This window comes from Miniopterus natalensis, chromosome 8 (assembly GCF_054644295.1).
Source record: "Miniopterus natalensis isolate mMinNat1 chromosome 8, mMinNat1.hap1, whole genome shotgun sequence".
In the NCBI taxonomy this organism is placed as follows: domain Eukaryota; kingdom Metazoa; phylum Chordata; class Mammalia; order Chiroptera; family Miniopteridae; genus Miniopterus; species Miniopterus natalensis.
Window position 1 is genome coordinate 14890965 of NC_142088.1, and position 12170 is coordinate 14903134.

The 12170-nt window shown below is 36.4% G+C and overlaps 1 protein-coding gene across 1 annotated transcript in view; it reads right to left on the reverse strand.

Annotated features, from left to right (window-relative positions):
* Nucleotides 1-4372: 4372 nt before the first annotated feature.
* SPAG16 (sperm associated antigen 16) overlaps nt 4373-12170 on the reverse strand; it is a 403525-nt gene continuing 395727 nt past the window's right edge. The window contains exon 15 of the mRNA XM_016196754.2: nt 4373-4692. Coding sequence (XP_016052240.2) covers nt 4462-4692 — 231 coding nt within the window. The 3' untranslated portion in view covers nt 4373-4461. The remainder of the gene's footprint in view (nt 4693-12170) is intronic.

Here is a 12170-nt window from a genome sequence, read left to right on the forward strand (position 1 = left end):
TGATACTGATACACTTTCTACTGAAAGTCCTCATCTGGCTCACACGTCAGCTCCTGCATCGTCTAGGTATGTAACTTTGCAAACGTACTGAAATTGTCTTTGACAGAGGAGGCAAATGCAGGCATCGCTAAACTACATAAACATGAGGAGGTGAGAAATGCATAAGTGTAAGTATAAATTCTCTCAGTTCATTTTTATTACTTTGCGCAATTCCATTTAACATTTTCTGAAATTGTAATAAATTGTTGAATGATAAACCATATGGCATTTGAGTATGCCAAGAGAGATACTGTTTAGATAGCGAATATTTGCAAAAATGTGTATCATTATATTACCAGGAGGCTCTCTATTTAATGAGAAAGGAACACTTATCCTTTTACAAATACATGAGTTATAAATACATACTAATATATGTATATATCTGTAAACACTGATAATCTGTTTGTCACAAGCAATGTATTTGCAAATAAAACATTATGTAAATAATGCTATGCAATATGCAACTCCTCTTTTAAATGTTCAAGAAACAGATTTCTTACAGCAACATAAAAGCTAAACTCTGGATGGTAATTCATACAAGTTTAAATCTTCTGATTTTAGTATATTGTATATGTAATGATATAGACGACCTTACTTCTTAGTTAACCATTTAAATTATTTTTACTATTCCATGAAGGTGAGGTTTGAGCCTTGTTTCTTGAATATTTATCCATCGGTGTTTATGCTTTCACTAGAAAGCTCCTACACCAGCTCCTGACCTTAGGTATCTTATTTGCACATCAATATTTACATGTTTTTCTCATTCCCAAAGTGAATGGAATGACTTTCTAGATCCCCTCTATCTAGGTTATCACATGGTAGGTGATTATACTAGGGTTTCCACATTCTAGGATATACATTATCCCTTCCAAACACATTAGAATGCTATAAAAAATTATCTCCTTCATGGGAAACCTTAGTTTGGGGAGATTAAATAATTTGCTTAAAGTCTAAAAGATGCCGAAGACCTAAGGCCCTGAATTATAATATATATTCTTTTATTACACCATTCATTTTCAAATATCTTTATCAGAGACACATTTTTCAAATGAGACACTACAAGAAATCACAATTTAAAAAGCCGATAAAGTAGTATTTTTATTGGTACGTATTTACTTTTATAAATTCAAAATGAAAATATTTACTTATGAGGTTAAAAATTAATGAGGCAATTTTGGTATACATAAAAATGTGAAGTCAAATGTCATGGACAACAGTTTCAGCCTTTTAGCTATCTTTACCCCAATTTCTTTCTATACTGTGTTGAATTTGCAATGACAAGAAATCCCTTATTTATAAAGATAAGTCATTGTATATGGAAGCAGTTCTTTTAAACAGAATACCTCATAATCTCAAGATGCTCTTCAATTACATTGATCCAGAAACATAAAATATAATTAGAATTTTTGTTTATATGATGTTAATTTAGAACATTAAACAACTCACATTCCTGATATTAAATATCTCAGAATGCTATCAGTATTTCCATATGTATTTTATGATATTATGATGACATTACATGTATGTGTTCAATGACTTTTGCTCAGGTCCAAGGTCACAGCTGAGGCAACAGACTGGAGTCTGTCTTACAGTAGTTAAGTTGTGACATATAATGTCCTAGGTGTATTTAACTGCACAATTTAATTCTGTCCCAGCACTCCAGCCTGGAAACCTGAGCTAGCACAACTTAACTAATGCGAGCCCTCAATAAATGGTTATTATTGTCAATAGTGTCAATATACTTCTGCATTTTTGAAAAATGATTGTATCACATATGCTTGTATTGGCTTGCCGCTGGGAATAAATAAAAGTACGTCAAATAAATGTGCATTTTGAGCTCATAAAGTTCCACTTGATTTTATCCCCATAGACCAAATATTTTCATGTAACTTTGTTGTACTTTCCTTTCAAATGATCTTTTCCTGAATAAATGCCGGTTAGAAGAGGTCTAGGCATTCCTATCCTTATTTTGATTTTGTTTTGCTCCTGACTTGCACTCCTTTACCTCATTAAGATGAACATAATTTCTTCGTGATTGCGCTTCGGTTTTTGTTTGCGATTTTCACGTCCCTGTCCCTGCCCTGTCAGGCCTGCGCTTGGTCTCGCTCGTTCCTTCAACTTCTGGTATATTTCAACCTTCTAAAATGACACTTCTACGGAAGCACACATTTCTCATTTTTAAATAAGAAAAAGGCTTATGACATTAATTTGTCAAACAGAATTAAAATGAATTATAGTATGTCTCTTAAAGAAATAATCAAAGGGGTGGGAAGGTCAGGTGGAAGCTGGATGCCCTCAGCTTTTCAATGTTTCGAATACGCGCCCCTGTGCTCACTGCAGCTCTGCTCACCGCGGCCACGGCATGGAAACGACCGAAGCGCCCCGCGGCAGGGGACTGGGCCAAGAACACTGGTACATCTGTGCTACGAATACCAGTCAGACCAAGAAAGGACGCAGTGCTGCCGTTTGCAACAACATGGGTGGGCCTTGAGAAGATGGTGCTAAGCGAAATAGGTCAGAAAAAGCTAAGAACCATATGACTTCACTCACATATGGGATATAAAGCTGAAACTCATAAACACGGACAAGAGTCGGGTGGCGACCAGAGGGCGGGGGCGGGGGGAGAGTGGGGGGAAAGGGGCCAAATACATGGTGAGGAAAGGTGATTGGACTTCGGATACAGACCATGTGTCAGAACTGTACAGCTGAAGCCTATATAATCTTATTAACCAGTGTCACCCCAGTGAATTTAATAAAAAAAAGAAAGTATATGCCCTCAAAGTGATGCAGTGGTTTTATTAACAGGGTCCCTAATGTCTACTCTTTTGTCTTTTATGTTTCCTATTGTTCTGCCCCTTGATTCTCATGCTTTAATGTTAGTTAATTACCAAGAATGTAACAGTCATGGAGAGAAAAGATAGGTTTGTTGCACCAAGGACTTTAAGATGATATTGACTGGTATGAGAGGTGCTGCATTTATTTATTTGCCTGACTAAACAGAGAGAAGACATTTTGGGCTGTATGACAAAGACAGTAAAATGCCAGTGGCAACATGTTTAATAATGACAGTGAAATATATATCTATTATTAGTCGTACAGAATTTTAAAACACCTTTCACTTATATTATTAGGAAGTAAAGCTAAAAATTTTGAAATTTCAGGGTTCAAAATACAAGGACATAAATACTTAGACTAAATACTTAGACCCCAGCTCAAGATAACAAAAAGAGACTTAAGGATGTGGAGAGGCTTATGAGAACCAAATTAAAACTCCTTTTGCACTATGATGTCATGGCGCGTTTTGTATATCAAAGGTACACAAACTGAAATTAATAGGCTGTCACATTATACAATGAAATTCTCATAGTTGGGATCTTTTATTCTGTATAGAACTTTAAAAAATTATTTTTGAATTCTAGTGGGCCATAAATGTCTTAATGTCTAAAAAATTTTTAAAGAAGCCACTGCTGTTAATATGATTCATATACTAATCTGTAACAGGATCACAACCTAAAGTTTATTTCAAGAAGGCAAACTCACTGCATTCTAAATTTCAGTTATTTGATGGCAATATCATAAAACCAGCCTCACAAAACACACAATTGTCTCATGTCTCTATAATTACTACAAACTTTCTGGACTACAAGATTAATATGGACTATTTTTAAACGACACATTATATACACTAATTCATCTAAAACAGCTCTCTTGACAGCTTGGTCTATCTACCACAAATTACTATCAAAGATTTTAAAAATATTCAAAACTTAAAAAAGTTTAAAATGTGTCACATTAGCAAAGAAAAGTTATATTGTCCAGTAACAGATACACATTTTTTACTTAGAAAAGGCTATCATTAAAGATAAAGATATAACTGCAATTTCAACCTTCTAAATAGACAACTGGAATCACTGTGTGGTTGTTAATATCAGTTGTTAATCTATTCATCATCAGCAAGGACAAACTTCAGAATGACAATGTTTATATTATTGTATAAAATGCTAAACACAATCAAATAATTGCACAGAGCACATAATTGCAACAATAAGATGAATTATATTTCAAAGAATTTGTAAAATCTAGAGAATCTGGGGTAATTTATCAAATTTTTACACGACCAAGTTATTCCATTAAAAATGTATCAATTTTATGTTGCCAAACTTTTGTCTTTTTTACTCTCAGCCATTTTGCCTTCAGAAAAAACAACTTACTTACCTCGGATGGTGATTCTAAGGGCTATAGGCTCCAAGGTTTTGCATGGCGCTGCTGGGAACTTGTGTTGTATACATTAACACACACTTACCTTCTATTTTTCTTTCTTCACATACAGAATAAATATAATGCTTTCATAATATGACACATGATATAAAATATAATGAAATATAATGTAATATATTCTAATATAATAGTAAGAACAGAGATTTACATAGGAGAAAGCACCAGAGAACTAAAATGGAAACAGAAAATTGTTTCAGAACAATTATTAAAGTTGTCAGACTGGTCACAGATATTAAACAAAATCCTACCTGTTGAATCAAAGTTCACTTCATTGCCAGGACTTGGACCTACATCAATGGACACAATCGGTAAGAGTTTCCGAAAGTCCCACAGTTTTGTGACTCCACAGGAATCGCAGGATGCTATTATGTGGCCCTTTAAAGAATATTAAAAAAAAGAAATGTATATACATATATATAAAAATAGGTAGTAACCCACACACAAAAAAAGATATGTTACGATTTTATTAAAGCCACAAGAATGCACTCCTCTAAACTAAAAGGTATTCATTATACCTTTGTCTTAAACATAAAGTTGTTATAAAATGGTAATTTTAATATATGAAATTCTACAGATTTGGGAATATTATTTTTCAGGAAATCATTCATTTTGATTAATTTTATTGTATTAGAAGATGTACTAAAACAAAAATACACACACCCATGCAATTATCTATGTACATATACACAGCGTATACACAGGGGCAAAAGTAGGTTTACAGTTGTTCGTAGGGAAATAATACAATAATTAATAAATAATAATACAAAAAATACTTTATTTCTAGTACTCACAACTGTAAACCTGCTTTTGCAGCACCCTGTGTGACATATGTGATCTACACACAAAAACTCTATACGTGAAAACATTGCACTAAGTGGGCATCTTACTTTATATGCCATAATTAGTTACTATTGATAAGTTATGCTCGGGTAAAATAAAAATAAAAACAGAGGTAGGACAACAAATGAACACGAGGAAAGACGAGTTTTTGACCACAGAAGGCAGGATCAGCAGGGCCAGGGGAAACTGGGACAGGGAAGCAGCGCCTATTGCGTTAGACGAAGTTACTAGAACTATTCGGGGCTCTGGGGTTACATGGGGCAGGACACGGACAGGGTAGCTGGAGGGAGGGGTGAGGCCCAAGGAGGGGCGCAGGGGGTCCAGGGCGAGGGCCCGGGGCGCTGTTCCCCGGCTCGGGCTCCAGGCCTGGCCCCTCCGCGGCTTCCTGAGCCCGCTTCACGCCAGGGGCCAGGGTGCGGCATGAGCGGGGGTCCCCGCTCCAGCGGCCCGTCTGCCCTCACCCTCATCATCCCCCCACTTCCTTCCTGTGCCCACTGCCCAGGGTGAGCCACATCAGGCCTACCAGTGATGCTTAGAAGTCATTACGCTGTTTTCCATTCAATACACAGCATCTCTTTCAGCTCTGGCTTAATGTTTTAATGTCAAATCAAAAATCATACTCTAGTTTTCTTCCTAAATATCCTAAAATGTTAAAGATAATAATTATTGTATAATTTTCCTTCTTGTCGTTTTTAGCTAGCTCACGTCATTTTTCTCACGTACTCCTTGATTTCTATGCTTTCTGTCACAAATGTGCTCCTTGTGTTACACTCCAAGTGGACTTTGTTTTTCTCCAAACACACTAGTAACGCAACAAATGTCATTAGTTTTAAAATTCTGTAACTGTAGTCGCAGGTGAAACAATACAAAACCTTGTCCCCAATTTCATAAATGGGATGTTTAATCTTTTTTATGACTTGAAAGGAACATGGAGGACTTGGACTGTTTTCAAATATGTAAACATGTAAGAATTGTGAAGAATCAGTGAATTTAATTTTCAGAAAAGGGAAGTTCTCAGGATTATCAGGGAATATTAATGTTAGAAATTAGAAAGAAGTCTTTCCAGATATAAGGGTTTTTAAACATCTTTTAGAAGTAAAAACAACAACAACAAAACAATAGGATCTTTCTTCAATTCTGAGAACAGAATACATTTTAATCAGAATTTAATTTAGATGGTTTACTTTAAGGCAGGTTATGGACTTGATAGACTTTACTTGTTTGGATGCTATGAACCAAAGATAATCTTAACATGTACTTTATATCACTGAGTATCAAAATTTGAGGAAATACACTTTCAAATATTTCAATCACTTTTGGGATGAAAATAAGTATTTAAACACTTTTAATATTTTTACATTTAACTTTTACTGCTATCAAATGGCCTATGTGTAACTAATTGTTTTATAATATTAAAATAATAGTCAATACTTAAGTGTTTTCAAAGAATCAAGTACGGTGCTAAGTGCTTTATTAATAAAATAGTAGATGTTGTTTCAGACAATTTTGAATAATACCATTTAGCCAGATTTTTCCATTTCCCAAGATAGTCAGAAGCCATGGCAAGGTATGCATTAAGTAAAATAAATACAATAAGTTATTAAGTGATAGAAATAAGTTTGTGTTCAGATTTGATAACCAAGAGATACTTAGTAGTGAAAGAGCTTGGCTGCCCTTCCAGCTGGCGGATGAGCAGACGCGGCACCGATGGCAGTGCCTGGGGCACAGAGGCCTCAGAAAGTACTGGTTAAACCAGCGGAGGGCGGATGCCTCAGTGGCGTTTCCCTAGGAGGTCTGCTTCAGCCCAAGTCCTTCCATAGCAGCCTTGAGGTAGATATTCTCACCCTGATGGTTCTGAATCACTTAGAAAAAAATGAAGAGATCAGTGATGCAGAGAATATAGAACTAAAAACTGGAGTTTCCTCCAGACCCGATGTCCCTTCTCTTCTCTGTCATGCAAAATGGAAGCCCATCTGCCAGTCAGTCTCCTTCCACGGGCCATTCGCAGACACTAGAACACTGCTAACCCGAACAGCACAGTGCGAGTTTTGAGGGATCTGGAGATGGGAGATGTGGGGAAGGGATTAGCTGATCACAGGAAAAACATATTATTTATCTAAAACTGAGTAGGTAAGAAAAACAGTGGTTAGCTATAGTTAGGTGCTACCCTAAATGAAGAAAGATAGATTTCAAAGAAAATGTTTTTTAGAGATATTTCATTATGTGCAATCATCCCATTTTACAGATGGAGAAAATGAGGTTTAAAGAGGTCAAATGGCTTTTCTAAAATTACCTAGAGAGAACGATTTGGAGGAGCATTCAAGCAGAGGTCTGGCTGGCCTCAGAGTCTGAGATTTTAACCAATATATTCCATTCTATTCCTTGAACATATACCATAATATATCACAAATGTTTATACATGTTGATTATATTCCCTGTTAGGATACATTTAAATAAGTCAATAAGTCAGATCAATATTTATCACAAAGATGATTCTTACAATATTATTTATAAGACAAAGCAGTGGAAATGTAAGAAAATAATTCTCGATGGATGCATAAACAGATAAATATATGTGCATATATATACATACATATTTAAAACTGTAATATATAATCACATAACTAAATTATTATTTTAACTATTATAATGGCCTTTTCAAAAATCGTTAATACCAGGGAAAACATACATATGCAGTTCAGTGAAACGAGCAGCGAATAATTGTTTAGACTGTCTGAGATACCAAGCACATGCTGAAAAACAGAGCAATAGGAATTAAATCAGAAATGACTATCTTTAGGTAGTAGGATAAATCATTTTTATTTTATTTGTTCCTTTTAGCATTTTAAAAATTCAAATTTAATGGAATTAGCATGTGCTCATTGTTATCAGAAATCATTTTTAATAAATAAATAATGAAATCCAAACATCACACACAATACCTGTCAAGTGATCTAACATTCATAACTTAAAATTCTACTGTGTAAAATGGGCAAGAAAGAGGGTCCATCAAGCAAATGGCAGAAACATTAAGCCCTAAAACATCAGCTGCTTTCAATATGTGAAGGTAATGACCTGCAACTTGGTATTAAGGTATAACTCTAATAAAACGTTTAGGCTCATTAGGAGAAAAATTAGTATTTCAAACATTTTTAGTATACTGATACATTAGTGTGTCTCTTAGGACAGACTTGTGCAGTGTTAAGCATGAGCTCATCACACCATTTCCTCGGTACCCTAATGGCACAAATAAGGCAAAGGAATTATGGAATTAGAACGGAAATAGGAGGTAAAAACTTGGGAATGCTCAAGGTCAAGGCTAAAGGAGAAGTGAATATAAAGCCCTGGAAAGGTGTAGAGGAGACTGCTGATGCCAGTACATACTTCTTCCCTATGCCATTGTCAGTATGTTAGGCATGAATAATTTGTATCACCAATCACGCCCCAGGTACATGGAAGCTGAACATCTCAAAAATAATTACTCATCTGCAGCACACAGCACTTCACTACACAGTCACAATAACTTGTTCAAAGTGATTCATATTTGTTATCTTGTTCAATCGTTCCCCTTTATGGTTAGATTATATGGTCCTATTATTCAGATGGGAAAAACAAGACTTGCAATGTTATAAAGCTTGCCCAAAGCCATTTCGTTAGCAAAGCAGAGCCCTGGGATTCAAACCCAGTCAACCTGAATTAAGAGTCCAAGCTCTTCAGCTTAACAAGGAACCCACGAGGCAGGCCTTGACTTAGATGCTTTGGGGAACGGAAGCCATGAAGCAGCACTTAGGTGCTTCAGGAGAATATTCTGTTATTAAAGCAGAGCCCCCGAAAGAGCTAATAGAACTTTAACGAAACATCAACACATATGTATTAGCAAAGGACAAACTGAAAAAGCGGGCATTGTATTCATAAGGCAGAAGAATAATTAGAAACAGATGAAGATGATGTATATCAAGGAAGCGGTGTTTACTGAGCTGTACTTTGTCCCTGGCTTGGGACTAAGAGCCAGAGATATAATGGATGTAAATCCAAAAGGGGCTTATAGATAATTGTCAACACACAGGGACAGTCAAGCAATTACTACAAAGTTAAATGCTGGAAGTAGGTACAGGGTGGTTCGTATTAAAAACTGAGCACCTGGCTTAAGCCTGTGGGATCAGAGGCTTCTTCTAGGAGCGCCGCCCTAGGATACGCCCATCAAGCGAATGCGGCTTTCTGGAAATGATGACGTTTTACATACAGTCAGATTACAAACAGGTATCAGTGAAGAAAGGAAGGAAGGAATCGTTAGCGATAAAATGGCACCATGATGGAGACAGAAGCAGAACTGAACATATTTCACTGTGGGGAATATTGTAAATTTACGATGAAGTTAATGTGTTAAAATTCTAAAGAGTTTTGGAGCTCACACTGAGAAATGTGAATTTCATATGTAATGTAAAACATTCTTATGTGTTTGGAACATAGATATTGATATGTTAAAAAGAATGTTGGAAGGCCAGTCGTCTCGGTGAGTTAAGCAGGTACTGTTGAGTGCAAAACTGTCTGTGAGGCCCTGAAAAGCAAGTGAACATTACTTTCCTGAGGTTTTCTAGTTTGCGCCTTAAGTCTAAGCAAGAGTTAGGAACCAGGCAAATTTGTCTGGGCCACTGGAAAACCTATTCCTTCATTCATCAAACAAATACTGACTGGGCCTACTACCTAGTAGTAGGCACTGATTTATGTGGTGAATAGATGGGAGGAAACGAAACAGAAGTCACGGCCTCACGGAACTTGTATACTTCTGGGGACTCATACAATAAATTAAGTAAATCAGTGAAATATGTGATATATTAGATGTTAGGAGCCACAGAGCATAAGAAATTGTAGACAAGGACTCCCTGGCAGGAAGAGTGTTGAAATGCAAATAGCTTGACCAGGTAGGAGCTCACTAGGTATAGACCTTTGAGTTAAGAGCAAAAAGATTTGTGGGGAAAAGCTGTGCTAAAGAAGACCGAGCCAGGGAGAGGGAAGGGTTAGATCAAAGGCCCCTGAAACTCAATCTGACTTCAAATCCATAAACAAGAGGAAAGTCAGGGATAAATTCACATGTCAATTAGATGGAAGGTTTTTATTCAAAGCTTTTACATTTAATTTTGGTGCACATTATTACTTGATTTTGGCATAGTGACCTTGGAACTAGCAGAAATCGAAGGTGAATATCGGAGATGTTAGGAGACAGCGAGAGTGGGGATGTGGCTCATTAGTGAACATGGCCACACAATTAAAAGTCTGAGGAGAGCTTGGAGTTTTATAATTTTTCTTGTCACTTTCCATGTTAAACTGGGAAATATCAGATTTAACTAAAACACAACAGACTTCCCACCCAGTCTTTAAGCAATTATAATATGACACATGTACACAATTAATGCAGTCACCCAACTGAGTAATTCACACACACATACACGCACACAGAGCATGGATTTTCCTAAAATGATTATAACTGGAAAGGTCTTTGCCTCTGCATATCAACTGATTATCAACTGATTTCTTCTAAACAACCATCTTTAAAGCATGGATGCCGTAAATATTTATATTTGAAAGAAGCCTGGACTGATGATCTTACATCCTAAAACACTCCTCAATAATGGGTGATCCAACTTGAGAACTGAAGGACATTCAAGTGATTTTAAGAACCAATGTTTCTACTGATAAACCTCCACTCTTTGATCTGTTTAATCAAGCTGCTATAACCCATCCCTTTTCTAGAATAGCACCTCTCTATCCCTCCACTTAATTTCTTTTTGCTATGGTGAGCTGAACAAAGAAATTTGTACATGATTTTAAAAGATGATGAAATTTCCTTTTTTAAGGACTCTGACAGAATTATTTGTCGTTCATTAGATATTGACCAGGCAAGCATTCCCTGTTAGAGTGGCCTAGTGCCAGGTGATGGAGGGTGGGGAGGGGAGGGAGGAAAGGAAAGATGCAATACAGAGGTGGCTAAGATATGATCTTAGGCCTAAATGAGCTATAGAGTCATTTTGTTCAAAGTAAGAAATGGGTAAGATACGATCCTAGACCTAAATGAGCTATAGAGTCATCTCGTTCAAAGTAACTTGTGAACCTCCTAAGTGAAACGAAATGTACTGTCATGTTACTTTACATTTTAGAAATATTTAAATATAAGAATAAGGTAGATGTAAGTGAATCTCCTCTTCAACACACTTGCAAATACACAGAACTCTTCCCAACACCCTTCTTCCCGGGTTGGACCATCATTCCTGTTTGTTAACTTGTAGCTCAGCACACGCCACTCTGCTCTTTCCATTTACTAAATCAAGGAATAGAACATTCTTTCTGGAGTTTGAAGTGAACAGCATGTGATATTGTTGGAGAAGCTTTTGCATTAATTTACATAAAAAAGCTGGAGATCACAGGACCCCCTGAAGAGTAAAAGCTAGCCACAATTGCTACTGCACTTTAAACAGTATACCGGGGATGACAATTTTAATGATACAGGCACTTAAATCCATTCATCTGTTGTCTTTTATCAGGGGAGAAAATTAGTCCTTTCATATCCCTAGAGCGGTGAAGGGGGCAGGACAGGGGATGAAAATTAGAGAAGCACTAACTTAACTAGTCTTCTGGGCATGTCCACACGAGCAGCTGACATGGATACACACAAAATACCCAGTCAAATCTGTTTCTTTCCTGGCTGGAAAAAGTTCTGATTTTTTTTCTATTTACTTACGTCAGTCCCACAAATATTTATAGAGTGCTTACTATGAACAGGGTACAAATGCATATTGCCAGTAATTTCAAAATAATCATTTCTAAAGTGCTTAGCTAAAGCTCTAAATATATATATACCCACATATACATATGTATTTTTACCTCTTCATGGTGAAATAAAATCATCTAGAAAAGATAGCAGCACCACCTTAATGACCGTTCTTAATTGCAGTTCCTTTTCTCTCTGCCCCCCTGCTCTTTACTCATTGCAGAAGATGCTATATGTGGATCCACAC